The 18,915-nt window shown below is 39.8% G+C and overlaps 1 protein-coding gene and 1 long non-coding RNA gene across 11 annotated transcripts in view; one reads left to right on the top strand and one right to left on the bottom strand.

Moving 5' to 3' along the window:
- The window catches only part of LOC134501360 (uncharacterized), a 425,249-nt gene that overhangs the window by 35,698 nt on the left and 370,636 nt on the right, over positions 1-18,915 (top strand). The window lies entirely within an intron of this gene.
- The window catches only part of BICD1 (BICD cargo adaptor 1), a 116,914-nt gene that overhangs the window by 27,247 nt on the left and 70,752 nt on the right, over positions 1-18,915 (bottom strand). For 2 of the 10 annotated variants that reach the window (XM_063309167.1, XM_063309158.1), the window contains exons 5-9: positions 17,229-18,320; positions 12,651-12,802; positions 9,339-9,656; positions 8,061-8,251; positions 4,229-4,339 (exon numbers count right to left, since the gene is read on the bottom strand). In XM_063309167.1, the coding sequence (XP_063165237.1) occupies positions 4,229-4,339; positions 8,061-8,251; positions 9,339-9,656; positions 12,651-12,802; positions 17,229-18,320 (1,864 nt within the window). Of the gene's footprint in view, positions 1-4,228; positions 4,340-6,701; positions 7,516-8,060; positions 8,252-9,338; positions 9,657-12,650; positions 12,803-17,228; positions 18,321-18,915 lie in introns of those variants that run through there. The other 8 variants (XM_063309157.1, XM_063309161.1, XM_063309165.1 and 5 more) reach the window with 6 other exon arrangements.

The following is an 18,915-nucleotide window of genomic DNA, read 5'->3' as shown; positions in this document are numbered from 1 at the left end:
AGACCCATCAATAAACAACTAGTTCAAAAGTGTATGAGATAATGCTAAATGTCTGGGAAAACAGGAAGATTGTGAGCTGAGCCCTCGGAGGAGGGGGAGGACAGATAGGGTATAAAAATACTGGCTTTGGATACATTCAGGGTTCCTTCACACAGGAGGGAACCTGCCTTTGCAAACGCATTACCAATAAACCCTTTTCTCTGGATCATCGAACCTTGTTGATTGGAGTTTTTTGGGGGAGGTTTTTCCCACTGACAGAAGTAAGCATCATCAAACAAAGTGGGGCTTGCCTTATAAGGGTGTAGAAGGCTAAGGGAAAAACATTTTCCTGTTTTTGCCTGCTCTTCCCATTTCTGCAGTACAAGAGTAAAATTCAAACCAAATCCATTGATTTATTTCTAGCATGGATAAGATTCTAAACAACTTTGTCTAAGCTGTCTAGGATCTTGCTTTGCTTTACACAGATCTGGACAGTCACTAAAATCCTTGCTACAGACTCTGCAGATCTCCTGCATCAATTACAAGCGGACTTTCTCTATGGCTGTGTGCATGATTAGGGCAGCACTTCCCAAACTTTTTCCTTCAGTACCCAAAACCGCTTATCAGGAAGTCCGTTTTACCCAATATAGGTAAAACACCTTAAGTCAATTTAAATGTCCCTGTTGTGATTGGGTGATGGGTTTGTGTGTTGTTACCCAAAGAAAAACCACTTTTACCCATTCTTGGATAATTTACCCAGGTTTGGGAAGGATTGCACTAGCAAATGTTTTTTCTACTGATATTCACAAGGCACTGGTTGTGGAGTACTAAAAAGTCATCTCTTCATCCAGTCCTACCATGTGTGACTGTTTACAAATGGGTTTTTTCTCCATTCCCAGCTTTTTAAAAACATTTTGCACTGAATGCTTTACTTATTACAAATATATATGTTTCATTTTTAATGATATTTATAATTCAAATTTTGGAATATAATTACTTTGAGATGCCTTTCACATAGAAAACCATATAAAAGGGATTAAATAAAATGCTAAGTATACATAGGTTTGTGCTGCATGAGCCAAACTGCAGGTCACACACACTTTAAAATGTATGAAGTAATAGCTGGGGTAAATTTGGCAGAAAGGGAGAATTGTAGGGAATCCCTCTGTGGGATTAAAACATGTGACCCGGTTAAGCCTGCTTTTCTAAAGGGAGATTTAGTGTAATATATAGTTTGAGCTTAATAAATCTGATTGGCCTCACAATGAGACAGACAAACTGGAATAACTCAGTAGATCATGTCTATGACTTTGATGTAATCATATACAGTGGGTGTTTTCAGCATCAATGTCCTTATTTTCTGAGGTCATCTTACAACTATTGGCCCCAGTTATTGCCACAGGCACTCCCTATGGGAGAGACTGCCCTCCTCCACAATCTGTTCTCTGAAAGAGGGAAGAGCTGCTGGTGCTGCTGCTTCTCCATATCTGTTCTGGCAGCCCCTTAACTTTTCTGACAGGGGAGTATATTTCTTTATTTATTTGTTTCTTTGTTTATTCAATTTGCATAGCCACCCATCTCAAGCCAGTGACTCTGGGCCACGAACAATCATAAAAACGATCAAAACAGTTAAAACACAATACAGAAAAGAAATTAAATACAAATAGCAGCCAAGAGATATTATAATCCGTCGGTGTCAATATAGCCAGGAAATGGGGCCCTTCACACACTTGGCACCCCAGGCCTGGGCACATAGCCAGGTCTTCAATGTCTTCTGAAAGGCCAGCAGGGTCAGGGCCATCCTAATCTCAGGAGGGAAGATGTTCCAGAGGCCAGGCTCTACAGTAGAAAAGGCATGTCTCCTGGTCCCTGCCAGCCGACATTCCTTGGCTGACAGAGCATGCCCTTCCGGCTGGACCAGATTGGACGGGTAGAAACAACTGGGAGAAGATGGTCCCTCAGGTAACCCAGCCCCAAGCCATGAAAGGCTTAAAGCTGACATCCAGCACCTTGAATTGCACCCAGAAGCACACCGGCAATTAATGCAGCTCCTGAAGCAGTGGTGTTACATGTGCCGAACAGCTGATACCATTTACAACCCATGCAGCTGCTTTCTTTACCAGCTGAGGCTACTGAATGCTCCTCAAGGGCAGCCCCATGCAGAATGCTTTCCAATAGTCCAAACGGTAGGTCACGAGGGCATTAGTGACAGTGAGTAGAGCCTCCCAGTCCAGGAATGGAATGGGCGCAACCAGGCACAACAGAGACACAACCCAAAGGTGTTCAAAGGCCCTCTTAGCCACGGCTACCACCTGCTCTTCCAGCAGGAGCTGTGAGTCCAACAGGACCCCCAGATTGTGCACGGGGTCCATCCGAGGCAGTGCTACCCTATCCAGGACCAGCGGTGGAAAAACCTTGGTACTGGAGGGCCCAAGCACCCACTTAGTCTTGCTTGGGTTGAGTCAAAGCCCACTGCACTCCATCCAGGCCCCTACAGTCTCCAGGCACTGAGTCACGACATCCACAGCATCACTCAGGCAACCCAGGGTGGAGATATAAAGCTGGATATCATCAGCATACTGATGATACCTCACTCCAAACCTCTTGTAGATCACCTCATGTAGAGGTTAAATAAGAGGGGAGAGACAACCGAGCCCTGCAGCACCCCACAAGCAGGGGCTGTGGGCTGGACCTCTCCCCTCCTGTCAACACCAACTGGAACTGACCCTGGAGGAAGGAGGAGAACCAGCACAACACCATGCCACCCACCCCCAACTCCCAAAGCCAGTCCAGAAGGATACGATGATCAATAGTATCCACCTCATCCAGAGCCCTCTGAAGCTGCTATGCAACCATTTTCTCTACAACCTTCCCTAAAAAGGGAAGGCTGGAGACTGGATGAAAACTGTCCAGATCAGTTGGGTCAAACAATGCTTCCTTGAGGAGGGGGTGTACCACTGCCTCCTAAGAGCCAGCAGGACCACCCCTCCCTCAAAGAGGAATTAACCACCGCCCAGACCCAAGCACATGTCCTCTCCTAGGCAGCCTTGACCAGCCAGGAGAGGCACAGATCTAGCACAAAATGGCCAAACTATCCACTTCCTCAGGTTCAACAGGCTCAAACTTCTCCCAGATAACTGTGCAAAACTCAGCCCCCTGTAACCTCCACTGGCCCTGCATCAAGGCTGGAATCGATACAGAGTGAATCTGAGCCATTTTATCTGCGCTCAGCACAGCAACCCTGAAGACAGACCCCAGAATTATTCCCTCCAAGGAGAATCTTGGTCACCTGAAACAGGGCAGCTGGTTGGCTATCTGCGGACGCAATAAGGGTGGAGAAATAATGACATTTCGCCATCTTTACTGCCACAAGGAAGGCTCTAATTGCAGCTCTAGCTCGTGTTCGATCATCTTCACCCTTCGTCATTCACCAGCAGCACTCTAGGTACCTCTTAGCCCTCTTAAGCTCCCTTAGCTCTTCCATATACCACAGAGATTTCCGGGAACCATTCAGGCACGATCCTGTCCAAAGCCATTCCAGGTGTCCACCAAGGCTTCTGCCGGACCATGTAGCAGACCTTCTGGAACAACCCCAAGCTCTCTCTGGAACCCAGTCAGGTCCACCAGTCACCTATAACTGAATAGAGTCTGACTGCTTTCACGTTTGTAAATTGTTTTGGACTTTTTTTTTTTGCTAACTCTTGGATGATACTTGTATCCGTAGTTCAGAAAAGGAAGAATAAGCAAATGAATCCGTCTCAGAGACTGCGCTGTCAGGCTTGTAGGAGATGTTGTTTTCAATTCTCTATCTCTCTGGAAGCACAGAGCCTACGCCTCACTGTATTTCAGACCTGCAAAACCTTTTCTTTGTTCATACAGGCATTTTTAATGGACAGCAGTAAGGAAAAAGTTGTTTTTCCTTTATTTTCCTTTGTAACCTTATGTAATATTTCACTGGAACATTTTATTCTATGTTACACTGCTTTGAGACATGAAAAGGGCATTAAAACAAACACCTCTAGATTTGAATGAAACAACTAAGCATAAAGGTGGAATGTAAGAAGTTACGAGGGAGTCTTTTGGAAAAGGGGAGGGGGATGCTGGGATATTAGTCTCTGGCATTTAAAATTAAAAGTATATCAATTCCTTTCCACCAGAGGCACAGTATCTTGGAACCAACTTTAGCACATTCCAACAAAGTAATTATCAATGGTGGCGGAATTACTTATATGATTAAAAATACCCCCACCTTGTATTTGGTAACATGTACTGGGCCTAGATGCCAAATCCATGAAAATGGTTCTCAAGTGTTCCTCATGAGAGATGTCCTGCACTTGGAAACGTTCCACTGGTGCCACAACTTTAGAGAGGTAGAAGAGAGGAACTTGTGAGTAATAAGCAGGGCACAAAACAGAGAGATGGTTTTGTCAAGGTAACATTAAAAATGATTTGTTTTCATTGCCTCCCACAACTAGATATGAAATCATACAGTGGCTATGTTTGCACAATGCAATGCCTTTTGTTTTCATCATATCTTGTTAACTAGAATCTCGGTCAAGCAACATCATCCAAGGTAGGGTGCCCAACTCCTGATTTGTTTGCCTTTCATTTTTCAGCCAGGACTCAGCAGTAAAGGAATATTTTGCCTGAATGTTTCTAAAGTTATGGGAGATTTTTAGAAGGGCTGTTTGTGGTATATATCTGTTAGGTTGTATAGGGATATTACTTCCTGGAGTGTCACAGTAAATGGCAGCATCTATTTATTTTATTGATTGATTGATCAAATTTGTCACAGCCCATCTTCTCCCACCAGAGGGACTCTGGGCAGTTCAAGATCAGCTGATCTTGAAAAAACTAAGTATAGTCAAATGAGATTGGAAACCAGGAAATTGCAGAGCTGTAGGAAGTTTTTTTAAAAAAAAAATCCTGGAAATAGGCAATGGCAAACCACTTCCATAAAATCAAAAAACAACATGGATGTTTGCATTGAGACACCAGGAGTCATGTTTGACTCCCTAGCTCATGAAGGTGACACTTGTGGAATTTTGCTGGAGAACAATCCCAGCCACACAATTATATATTGGACTATAGTTTGCTTAAGATTTATAAACTGCCTCATACTCTAATCCAGGGTTTCTCAAGCAGGGTTCCATGGCACCCTCAGGTTCCACGAGAGGTCACTAGGGGTTCCCTGGGAGATCACAATTTATTTAAAAAATTATTTCAAATTCAGGCAACTTCACATTAAAGAGGTAAGTTTCATTCTTTATGTTCAGTTTAAGAACCCTGTTAATGCATTGTTAATACAGGCCTACCCATGAAATGAATATACTAATTTTGTAACTTCTGACCTATAGTGGAGCCTGATTGTGCAGGGGTTCCCCAAGGCCTGAAAAATATTTCAAGGGTTCCTCCAGGGTCAAAAGGTTGAGAAAGGCTGCTCTAGTCAATCACAGTACAAAGCAAAATATAATTTAAAAAATCTGTAAAGGATAGTGACACAGAGCTTCTTCCAAATGTGGAAGTTATAAAAAGAAAATTAGAAAGAAATCAGGATATCAGGGTGAGTGAGACCACTGCAATTTATTGAAGTATGTCAAGGCTCTCTCTCTAAGAAAATGTGCCAAGATGAGTTTTCAGCTTTTATTTATACTATGTAGTGAACATCTATCTTTGTTCTAAATTAATTAGCCTTGAGCTACTGTATCCATACAATACTCCCTCAAACTATGCTTTGATCTGTAAAAGTACAGCAAGATTTTTCTTTAATCTGAAGCAAGCATATAAAACAATATTTAACCCTGTTCTTCACAGTCTCCACTTAGAAGGTATTTAGACAATTTTTAACTTGGGTTCTTTGAGACTGTTGAAGAACAAACAAGCTGATATTATACGGTTACATATTACATATAGTAGTTTAGATCGTAGTTGTAATATAAAGTGCATTCCATTCAGCAACCAAGTTGGAACAGGGCAGCTTTGAATCACAAGATGGTTCCTCTTGAAATACAGCATTCCCACACAACAACTTAAAGTTGTACGGTGCTGGTTTAAGTGTTACAAAGTTCTCTTTTGTAAAAGTGGGGTTTGTCGTGCTTTGGGGAGGAAGGAAGGAAATCAGACTTCATCCCTGTCTTTTATTTATGTTTCTGAGCAAGTTCATTTCAGTTTACTTCATAAAAAGACCTGGTTCCATTGGAACAGGAAAAAGAAAATTTATATTTTTGCCTGTCTATGACCACAGATATTTCTGCGGACAGGTGTTCATTTTCTGATGCTCTCGACACTTTGTTTGACTAATGAATGGGGTTGAGCAATCCCAATGTTGTTGATATTAAATAAATTGGTCTGGGAAAACATTTAAGCAGTCAAAAACAATCTGTAATCAATGCCTGGTATCAGCATTTGTTCCCTTTGAAAGTTTTTCATTTTGCACTAAATGGGTGTTATCTGCATTTTAAAAGCAATGGTCTTTCTTTGTGCAAAGCAACAGCAAAAAAAAAAGCAGGAGCTTTCTGACATTGCCAAATGCTAGATGAAGAAAAAGTTGAAGGTGGAAAAGTGACTGTTGAGGGACAGTGAAAAGGGAGGAAATGGGGGTGAGGGGAGCAAGAGAAAGCAGTTTAGCCTAAACAACCTTTTTTTTTCCTTTTTCTTTTTTTATCTCCTCTGTTCTCATGTGAATTAGCAAGGGTCAAGACTTGAAAAACCAATTAGAATAAACTAGGATTATAGGCTTGGACATAATAAAACATTATTATAGCAAACTGGCATTTTAAACTAAGTTCAAATCATGGCTTTGGGTTGGGAATAATTGCAAAACGAACTATAGAAACATTTTGAGAGTCAGTAACTTCTGAAGGTAAACATTGGCTTCGCTGAATGTTTGCACCTGATGTTAAGAGACTGCTTATATTTCTATCCCCTCTGAACTAGTAAAACTGATTTACAAAAGCAGGCATGGGTGGCCAAAAGCTGTATTAGGAGGTTGTTGAAAGTCAAACATGTAAGAACAGCCAAAGCCCTCCTATTACAGCAAATATCAGTTGAAGAAAGATATTCCTATTAGAGCTGATGGGAGATATGGCTCTGCTTGTGTGTGCAATACTTCCCTAAGCTTCAGTAGATGTGCATTTTCAATCATGATTCACAGGGAAAGTAGCAACTTATTTTTAGCAAAATGTTCCTGCAGGATGCCATTTGAGAAAAAGGCTAACACTATTTTTTGTGTAAAAATATACCCATCACTATTTTACCTATATAGCTGTGCAGGTATGCATAAGATTTCTCTTTTTTCCTTTTTTATATTTCTCTTTTGCTTTGCCAATATTTTATATATATGGACCTATAGAAAGGAAATTTAAAAGATAGTGGCTAAAGTGTTATGGGCACTGGTCATGTGTTACATGAGACTTCATAAACCATGTTTTACAAACTCTGAATGAGTGTTGGGGCATAGGATCCTTTCTGCCATTCTTCCTGTGGTTGACAGGCTTCAGTACTTATCTTAAACCAGACAGGATTTTTATCTCTGAACTGAAAAAAAATCTGTCTTAATATTTGTTATTTAATCCAGGCAAAACACATAACTGTGGTTTAATATGAGCCAGAATCTCTACAAGGTACTCAGTTCATAATGGAGGAGAAGAAGGGCCACCAGGGAGGACTCTTTCACTATGATGCTTGTACATCACCATCTAACCCAGTGTTTCTCAACCTTGCAACTTTAAGATGCAAAGCTGGCTGGGGAATTCTGGGAGTTGAAGTCCATGCATCTTAAAGTTGTCAAGGTTGAGAAACGCTGATCTAACCCATCACCAGCTGGGTTAGAGAAAAATATGAATATATCTTTTGTTTAGTAGAAACTGAAATAAGTAGTAGAAGACACTTCATATTAAACCCTCCAGCTGCTTAGTCAAGAATAATTTCACTGGCTTTGGGAAACTAGTTTGAGGTTGCTCATCTGTACAGATGTAAGCATATGTCCAAATTAAAGATGGCATGTAGAGCGTTTGGAGAGGATTCCCCTTATACTTAGCAAATCATTTTGCACTACATGCACCCAAGGAAAAAATGTTTACCTGGGATGGCTACGGTTAACCTTTTTTCCTTGCTGAGACGGTGCCCATGGAAGGATTCATTCATGGAAGGGGGGCCCCTCAGAAGAAATGATTCTGTGGAGGTGTGATCAGGGGGGGTTCTTAATAAAGGCAGTAGATAGGTCCCTGAAGTCCTGGAATGGCTCTGATCACAAGGGGAAGGTGAGAATAGTCTTGCAGGAGATCCAAGAAAAAATACATACGGAAACAAAAGAGTTTTTACTTTAATTACTGAGCAATGGCCCCTTGAATTAAATATCATATATCACCCACCCTCCTGAAAAAATACCCAACATATTGCCACCATCTCCTATAATTGCTGCCACCCCATAATAAAATGCTACAGGGGGGATTTTGTATATCTGAGGAAAAACTAAGGCAAGGCACTCAACGTGTGTGATCGATCAAGCCAAGTAAATATTGTGATGTCCCAGCATGAGTTCAATGCAATCTATTCTTGCTGTCCATTGGAACACTAAAATTTTGGAGGCCCCTTTGAAATGGTTTTTGAAAGTTGCCAGGAATCAACATAGTTCCGCAGCAATATAAATGAATATAAATCAACACCATAATTATATTGTTGTGCATGGCTTGGTGGGTCACAGCCTGTTCAGGCCGGAGATATGCCCTTTGCTTAGTATGTAGGTTCCACACATATTTACATGGTTATAGTTAACAGTTACACTGAACAGGAGTACTTCTATGGTTCATCTGTGTCCCCAAAGTGTCTCTACAGAGACATAGTTGAAGTGGTTCTTGGAAACTGTTCCCTAGAGTGGTGGGGCCTTTGGCAGGAAAGTCACAGGTGGGCTTGTGTAAGAGTTTCTTTTGAACCTTTGTGCTTTTTGACACATTCACTGAGAAGCACATGGGAATGAAAACGCCTCTACCCACTGAGGAGGCAGATTTATTAGCACCAAAGTTTATTTGAATGTTCCATTTTCCTTGGATGTGCTTTTTCAACACGAGCCCACCCCCGCACCTGAGGTATTCAGCTCTATCTCAAGCAGATGCATTCAAGACATACAGAAGGTGCTGAAATGCTAAGAGGGGATCAACCACAACCATATCAAAATGGACAAGAAAATATCATGGCAGATGGAATTAACAGCCAATGTTTACATTTTGAAAAGCCACTAATTCTGTCCTCCCCATCCCCAACCTTTTCTTATCAAATATATAATGTATTTGCAATTCAGTGGAAGACCTTAAGTCAAGTCAGGCCACTGCACTGTACTATAAATATGACTGCATGCATACCTTTTCCTCTGAGTGCCACTGCTGACCAGTATTTTTGCTGGTTGTGGGCCCTGACTATGCAGGAGGAAAGTGTCTATGGTTGACACGGTGGCTGATGCCTCCTCACTTACTTTAGGGCTGCCAATCTTGGTTTTCCCAAGTTTGCCTTTGCTCCGCCGGGACTGCTCGTGATCAAACTCTAAGTCTTCCAAACGTTGAGTCAGGGCGAGCTTTTGCTGGATAGCCATCCGCAGCAAAGAATTTAACGTCTTTTTCTCATCCTCTGCAGCTGCCAATTGCCTCTGCATCTCATCCAGTTGGGTGACATACTCATCACATCTGGAGGGAAACAATAAGGAAAGAGGAACAGGTCAAGCTGTCTGTGCATATCTCCTGACCAGCCATTGTTTTCCTTTTGCAAACATGAACTACATGGAAGTCAGCACCAACACTCTCTAAATCACAGTCACATGATGACCAAAGGGGAAGTGAGATCATAGGCCTGTCATGGTCTTAAGAGAGTGTCCTCAAAAGCAATTCCTCTGAATTTCAGCAGTAGCAAGAAGCAGATGTTGCTGTGAGGTACTTCAGACTCAAGATAAAAAAGGGGTTTCACAGAGGCCGAAGTTACAAACCTGGCATCTGTCAGCAACTCTTTAAAGCAACTGGACCTTTTTCCAGGAGTGCAGGGCTACCCTCTACTTTGTTTGCACCTCCACACACTCCAAGGCAGCTTTTGGTCTTTCTGTCACAGCTTTTGCCCTAATCTCAACCATGATATTATCTGCTCTTCTTCCAAAGCACCCAATCTAACAATAACTTGGGGACACAAATCCATAATACTAAGAAGGATTGCGTAAGACAGAGCACTCCAAGAGACCTACTGAAATAAAATACAGGTAGTCCTCACTTACCAACTGCTTCATTTAACAACTGTTTGAAGTTGTGACAGCATAAAAAAAATAGTTTTGTGACTAATCCTCGCATTTATGACTATTGCAGCGTTCCGCGGTCACATGATCGTCATTTGTGCTTTGCGACTGGCTTGCGGCAAGCAGTGTTAATAGAGAAGGCAGAAGTAAAATCGTAAGTCGGAGTCACATGATGTCCCACTTAACAACCATGGTAATTTGCTTAACATCCAAAGGGGAAGTGAAATCATAAGCCTGTCAGTCACGTTTCACTTAGTGACCGTAGCACTTAGCAATGGAATTGCCAGTCCCAATTGTGGTCACTAAGCAAGGGCTACCTGTACTTTTAATATGTTGTCATATTGCTACCAATATGGTACTATGTATTATATATAGTGATTTATAGCTGTATAGCTCCCCCCTCTCTGTGCCATGTATTAATGTGAAAGAATGAACGTTTATGAATATGGAATACACAAGACCCTTTCAAAGCAGCCCATAAAGGCCAAAGAATTGTTCTAGCAGACATTAGCTTCTGCAGTGTGTGAGAAAGACACAGCAAGAGGTGTTTCCCAAAACAAGACACTGGTGTGCAAACTACTTTAAGTGAACTATTCTGAAACGCAACAGTGAAATGAAGCCTTGAGGTAGTCTGTAAATCCTTTGCAGTATTTCTATTTAAAGTACTTTCCATGCTTCATTGTATTCATAGTCAAGGTGGATATTAAAAGCACTTTTCTTTTGCTTGCTTTTGCTGCTACTATATTTCTTACTTTGAAAGTGACTTCTACTGCTATGTTCACATGGGCTGTTTTCAAGGTGGGAGGAAGACTGTTTTTTAAAGAGAGTTATCTTAATGTTTGATGCAAAGATCATTTACAAATTAGAGCAGAAATTACCCATGAAACTGAAACAGCATTTTTCAGAGAGCCAAATACTTTGTGTGGTTGTTTTAGTCACTGAGTGAAGCATCTGCAATTTTACTGAAAATAGAGCCTGTTTGCTTACAAAAATGTATATCATGGTACAAGTCAAATCTTTAGAAAATCACATTGTGCTGCATTTAAGTGGATTCCAATTCCATCACTTATCAAGGGCTCAAACTTAATTGTATAAATGTTGTTAATGACTAATTTAAGCAAGACATTATAAAGAAAAATCACTGAGAAATAACAATGGTGGTTATGTAGATGCAACATACAGAATCAACAGATTTTTGGAAAATAGTACTAAATAGTATGAATGAAATCTTTTTCCTGGAAGCAAATCTACATTCTCTATTACTTCTTTTCACTAAAAGCAAAATGCAACTACTTCTTCAAATCTGAGCGACCACATGGATTGTTTAAAGTCAACAGTGAACCAAGAAAAGAAATAATAATTTGAAAAAAAAATTACTTGTTTAGTTGATAAAGTATCAGGTTAACAGAACTTGAAATTTAAGAGGATTTTAAAAGAAATTATTTATATGTCTTCTTTCTGTTCTAAACTACTGAGTGCTACAATTTAAATATCATGGAGGGAATCTATTGTTCTATATGCCTCCTATATGCTCCTATCCATGTGTGTTTGCAACTCCCCTTATTCAAAACAGGATGCAGGGTCAAACAATTAGAATAACTATCCATTCAATTGGCAGTAACACTTCCCACAGGCTAAGTATTCTGCATAACAAAATGCTCTCTCTCCAGACACAAGGACACTCAGATTTCTTTGTGCCCTTATCTGTATTCTTTATTGGTGCTAAAACAATTATTTGTCAGTGGTCAAAGGTATAGTATGCTCATCTTCAATCTCAACAGTCCTCTATAAGAACTTGGTTGACTACTCTGTGATCTTCTTCTCTCTTAAGAGCAGGAGACCAGGGACTCCCTGTAACTTGCTAGCTTTAATAAAACGTTTCTTGGACCTCTCCAATTGTTGGTGTGTTCTTAAGTAATTTTTTCCACCAATGCATCTTGAAGTCCACTTTTATTTCTTATCGGCTTCACAAGTCCAGGTTTTGCTCATTTTTATGCTTTTAAACAAAGTTTTAATTTTAAAAAATTGAACAATTGCATTATTTAAAAAATAGTAATAGGAGGGAGTGGGATCAGGCCTACTGACTTTACTATGACCTTCACAAATCGATCTAATACTATGGACAGAATGTAATCTCATGGATGAATTATTTGGGGATGGAGATATATAAAGTTAATATATACTTAGGAACTGATCATTCTGGAGGATTTTCTATAGATACAGTTAGAGTCAACCCTTGCCAGAGCCTCTGGAGTATATTTGCTAATTGGCTGAGACAATGGCTTGAATATGGCTAGGTTTATCCAACACCTCATCAACATGTCCCAGGAAAACTACTCATGTGGAGCAGTACTGCATACGCAGGGAGCCAAACTCCTGTCTTAATAGTTGGTTTTAGTACCTGGTTGCAAACATGGCTCTCAAGGATGAGAAGGTTGCTGCATCTTCTTTCAAAGCTTTTAACTCGTTGCGCAGTTTAGTCATTGTTTCTGTTACCATGGCTTTCTCATTCTCGTATTTATTCTTCAGATTAGCCAGGGCCACTTCTGCTGTCTGAAACAAAGATATAGGCATTGTAAACATGGAAACTTATTTTCATCTGGTTGATACAAGTACAGGATTGCACTTCAGGGAAAACTTAGAAATTTTTTCTTGGCTGGACAGGAGGGTACCCTACTACAGCTAGTCTTGAAGTTCCATGAAGTCATGAAGTGCCTCAACTAAACATTATAGAACAGTGTTTTCCAAACTTGGCAACTTTTAAGATGTGTGGACTTCAACTCCTAGAATTCCCCAGCCAGCTGGCTGGGGAATTCTGGGAGTAGAAGTCCACACATCTTGAAGTTGCCAAGTTTGGAAAACACTGATCTAGAAGGATACAAGTGTTGAGTAAATCCCCTTCTTTTCTTCTCCATCAAGAGATAAAAAGGTTAGGAGGGGGAATAAAGGAATTTTAAAAGTTTGGGAATGTTTTAGAGACATGGGATTAAAAGATTTAAGAAAATATCTTACGTATCCCAATGGGGAATAGAATTTGAGGCATGTACTATAGTTAAAATGGAGGGAATTTATGGCAGCCTTCTCTCCCAACACATCTGGAGGGCACCAGGTTGAGGAAGACTGATTTACAGAAACCTCTATTTTTAACAATTACACCAGCTTTCAATACATGCTGTATGCTAATGCACTGGATTGAGGCATGTCCATGTAGTTGTGGCATGTACTCCAATGGCATAATCTATAAAGTGACGAGCCGCCATAATGATGGGATTAGGACAATACTTGGTGAATTATAGGGAAAAGTCACACCAACTACATGCTTTCTGAAATGTTTTACCTATTTTATTTATTTATCTTCTATCCCACCTTTATTATTTTTATAAATAACTCAAGGCGGTGAACATACCAAATACTCCTTCCTCCTCCTATTTTCCCCACAACAACAACCCTGTTGGGTGAGTTGGGCTGAGAGAGAGGGACTGGCCCAAGGTCACCCAGCTGGCTTTCAAGCCTAAGGCGGGACTATAACTCTCACACCACGCCTGATTGGCTCTTGGGCTGAGAGAGAAGGACTGGCCCAGTCACCCAGCCGGCTTTCATGCCTGAAGTGGGACTAGAACTCTCAGTGTCCTGGTTTCTAGCCCAGAGCCTTAACCACTAGACCAAACTGGCTCTATCTGTTATTAAAATGAAAAATAGATACATTTGCTGCTGAAGAAAGAGAGAGAACATTGGAGCAATTTAACCCCATAGCAGTATAAACATATGGAAAAATAAAGATCAGCCTATAAATGAAGCTGATCAACAACTAGCCATATATTTGGATACAAGAAAGAAGCTGAAGTTTCTTTTCATTAAATCAGGCTATTAGTTTATAAAGTTCACCACCCACTCTGAGTAAAAATGGCTCTCCAAGATCATGGGTAGACCTTGCTGCTTGGACTACCATGCATCCTTCAACTGAAAAAGCTAGAATCAAAGTTGTACATAAAATTTACAGGGTGTTGGAGTATACCAACTATACCCTCCATGTACATAGTCCCTAATAAGAGCAGACTGCAACTACTGTATTACTATGCCCCCGCAAAATTCAATATAAAAGCTATAAATATGAGTGGGTTTGTTTGTTATAAACCAGGAATTCTGGAGGTCAATATACATAATTAATTACATTAATTATAAAACTACATATGCATGCTGATATACAGTTTTAAACCAGCTGAACTAAGCATAAAATAGACAAGAGAAAGAAACATGATAAATATAAATATTAAAGCATTATTTTCTTATTTCTTTTGGCATAGGCAATGCCCAAGTTTTTACTTCTGCTGGCCACTAGGTGGCAACAGTGTAACTTGCTTTGGTTCTTAGATTTTACTTTCCAATTGGCAGCTCTGTAAGTGTTTTCCAGTTAATCACAGAACTGTAGATTTGGATGTAACTTTGATTATTTTTCACGAAAAGATAATATGTGCTATCTTTTCAATCTTAACATCCATATTTTATTTTCAAAATGGAAATTAATATCTATTTATTTTAATTTATTTATTTATTCAATTTATATAGCTGCACGTCTCAAACCAGTGACTCTGGGCGGCTAATAATAAATACAATCGAACAATAAAAACAATACCAAACAACTAAATATAAATATAAATAAAGCCGAAAGATCTTAAAAGCCATTGGTGTTAGCACAACCATGAAACAGGCCCCTTCATACACTATAATGTTCCTGAGAACAAATATCCAGGATATATTTCAAAATCAAGAATCCAGGACATACTAAAAAAATCAAGAAGTATCACAATATCTCAAAATATCTACTATAACTCTCCAACTTCCGAAATTTAAACCCTTTAAATACGAGCAACCTCATAACCTGAACACTTCATGACTTCCAGTGCGGACGTGGCGGACTGAACAGTTGTGCCCGCGGGCTCAGCGGGCAGAACTGACAACGCAGCAGTTTTTTCAGGCTCAGGCAGGTTTTTCCTGAAGCTGAGGAGTGTTTTTCCAGAAAAAGGAAAACACCTGGAATCACCCCATCTGTCCTCCGGATGGCTGCTTGCAGCCAGAAGATTGCAAACAGCATTCATGTTCAACTGGTAAGAGCAGCCAGAAGGCTGGGACGTCACCATTTCCAAGCCGTGCTGTAGCCTTAAAGGGACACTAAGACCAGCCACCCCATTTCTAAATCACCCAATTTATATTTCTTTGAAGTACGCGTATCCTAAGAGAGGCTTTCTACAGCAAGGAGAAGCGGGTTCTCTTGGTGCTTATTATTTTGGGGATCAATTTTTTTAAAAAATTCTTTTGGACTTCGTTTTCCATCCAAATATTAAGGAGGATTGAGACTAAATAATTGTCTCCCTGTTATTATTTTTGTACTAAATTTGAAGATATTAGCACTTTCCTACACATTGAATCAGCTGTTTTGAACTTTTAAGTTTTCTGCTTCTACTTTCCTTCAGGAACTATCTGTGTATCTCACTTTTGCTTATGTAAACACATTCTGGAACCCTTTCATATCTTCAAGTTTCGCTGGATAAGCTCCTGGGGGCGCCATAATCTACTCCGTGAGACACGGAGAATTTTAAACAGACTTTCTCTGATTTCCACCAAGATTTTAAACAGATTCTTTCCGATTCCTACCAAGTTTTTATGCAAGGCATTCAGGACATTGTGGAAAATATGAGGTCTAAAATGTGTCATCTGGTTGGGGATGTCGTGGATGAAACTTTGGAATTTAACAGTGACAGAAATGTCTCTTCTAAGAGTGAGATCAGGATGTCTGTTGAAATGCTGGATGAAGATCAGATAGTCAAGCTGAAGAAATTAAAGGGAGAGATCAAGTTGTAAGCCATAAGCGAAATTGATCTTCTGGTGGAACACCATGGAAAAGTAGGGGTTATTATGTATGGGAGGTCTCCTGAAGAGAAGTCAGAGTTTTTGAGGGGGGCGGCTGGGCTGTTTGATTTTTTTAAGAAAAAAGCTCTGTGCACATTGCAGGGATATATAAATGCTCTGGTTTATTTTAAAGTGGGGTAAGGGTTTAAGAATATTTATCTGGATTGCTTTTAGGGTTTGGCTCATTTAATTTATCTTTAGCAATTTGGATTAAGTTTATTAAAGTATAATAATACAAAAATAATAAATGTCTGGTTTTGGGTTTAATATGATTAAGATTATTAAAACTGTTGTATTATCAAGTACAATGGTGGGCAATTTATATGTTTTTTAGTTTGATCTTTATTATAGTAGACAGGAATGTGTAGAATAGTAGTAGGAAGGAAATAATTAAATAAATGTTATCTTTGGGGGAGAGTTGATTAGGAGGTTTATATATATTTTTTCTTTTAATATAAGGGGAGGGAGCAACTGTATTTAGTGATTTTTATTATGTGCCAATGGAATGATTTATAGAAATAATGTGATTTTGGTCTGATATAGAGTAAAGGATTGATTATGGAAAATTGTTGTATATCCTTGCTGTTAAAAGTCAGAAGTGACCTCTTTTTGTAATTTTAAAAAAAATTCTCTTGTGTTTCCACACTTTTTTAGTTTTTTCTCTGTTTTTCTTTGTAATTTTTTGTTTGTCTGTAGCTTTTATCTTTGCCTGAAACTTAATAAAATTCTTCTTTAAAAAAAATAACCTGAACATTAAATAGTATCAGAATAAGGGTACTATACATATTTAATCCAAGTTGATTTTAAAAGTAATTAGCAAAATATACTTAAGTTTCTTGTCCTCTGGAATTTCATACAAACTTAAGAATATTGTAAGCCACCCAGAGTCACTGGGCTGAGACCGGTGGCTATATAAATTGAATGAATGAATGAATGAACGTTCCACTGTTATTTCACAAGATGCTCAAAATAAACAAAAGTATACAGTTCACAGCAATAACATATGTAAATTAGTCATAAAGTTAAAACCCATAAAGTATATACAGACAGGAAATTACATTTCCCAAATTACCTGCTTGTTGGCTTTCAACACTGCCCTGAGGGTTGCGATCTGCTCTCGTTTTGTACTCAGCAGGGACTTTAATTTCAATATTTCTTCCATTAAAGCCTCCTTGTCCTTATCGATCATGGGTGCCAGTTCACGGGCCGCTGCACGCTGCCGGGACAGCTGCAGTGACCGATCTACTGCTTTCTGCAAGTGCTTGATTTGGTCCCGTATTATGGCATTGAGGTTGTAAATGTTCATTGGCTCTTTCCGAATGTCACTGGTGTCAGAAACTGGGGAGGAAGGAGGGGCTGTAATGACTGGAGAAACAGTGGGTGTCTTGGTCGGACTTGGCTCTTTGTTGGCTTCTGTGCTCTCTTTTGAACCCTGTTCAGCTGGTGCCCTAGCTTCGGCAGCAGGTGCCATTCCTTTCCTGGCAAGCCGTGGAGATAGAAGTCCTCTTGGGTCATCAGGTCCCTTTAAGCTCCCACTTCTAGTAACGCGACTTTGCCTGTAATAGTCCAGCATAACCCTATTAGGAGTTTCATTGTTACAGAGGCAGACATGATGATAGAGTTGAGCAAGCTCTTCACTGAAAGTCACCAGCTCATCCTGAGCGGCGTTGAGGGTATTATGGTTCTCGTTGGCAACACCTGTAATCCTTTGCAGTTCCTTTTCCATCTGCATCATTTTCTCATGGCTTTCCTTCATTGACTTTTCTAAGCTGGATACCTGCTCGTCATAAATTTGGATCCTGCTCTCATACTTTGCCTTTTCTTCAGTGTAGTTTTCCACACATTTATTGTACTTCTCTTTTAAGGCTTTTATTTCGGCTTTGAGGTCTATCACCTCTGTAACAGCTACTTTGTATTTACACTCCAGGATCTCTAAGCCATTGATGTCCACTTCATAATCATGGGTTTCTTCCCCAGAATCTCGGCCTTTCTCAAAATCTACTTCTTTCAACTCTTTGTTGCTCTGCAGACCCCTCATTGCATTGACGTGTTCAGTAAGCCTATGGACCCGTTCGTGCTGCTCAGTGAGGGCCCCTTTTGTGTGCTCCAGCTGTGTCTGAGACTCCTGAAGATTAGCCAGGAGAATAGTCTTCTCACGCTCCACCTGCAATAACCCAGAAGAAGGATATAAATATCTCAAGAAAGAATCTGGAGTACAAAAAACTAGAGGCTGTATAGTTTTTGGTGTAGTTAAAAAAACTGAACCTTATAACTACATGGATTGCTGCAGAGGTCAAGGAGCATGTTCCTCCTAATTCAGTCTGACTCCTGAATCAACTGCATACAGCTAAAAGAATCCAAGCTTTCTCAAATTCACTATCTCAAATGCAACTCAGCAGACAAGTGAACTATGTATAAGTCTATGTAAGTCTTTCAAATAAACAAATAAATAAGATACAGTTTGCTTTTCTATCATCTGAAAACAGCCTAAATACTTAAGATAATAGAAATAGCTTAATGTATGCCTGCTTAATTATTGCTTTGTCCTTAACACAAAACATCTAATGTTGCAGTAACTGTGCGGTTAGTCGATCAACAAAAAAACAAGTAGATACTTCCTCATCACCACATTCAGTTGTTAAAATGAGACTAAAGAGTATCAAACATTGCCTACAATTTTTCCAAACCTGAAAAACTTCAGTGTACAGTTTTAAATACATATTTTGTGCAATTTTTTAAAGAAAAATCATCTAACAATT

Source organism: Candoia aspera, chromosome 7 (assembly GCF_035149785.1).
Source record: "Candoia aspera isolate rCanAsp1 chromosome 7, rCanAsp1.hap2, whole genome shotgun sequence".
In the NCBI taxonomy this organism is placed as follows: domain Eukaryota; kingdom Metazoa; phylum Chordata; class Lepidosauria; order Squamata; family Boidae; genus Candoia; species Candoia aspera.
The sequence above is the reverse complement of the archived record's forward strand: the minus strand, read 5'-3'. Positions and strand labels throughout refer to the sequence as shown.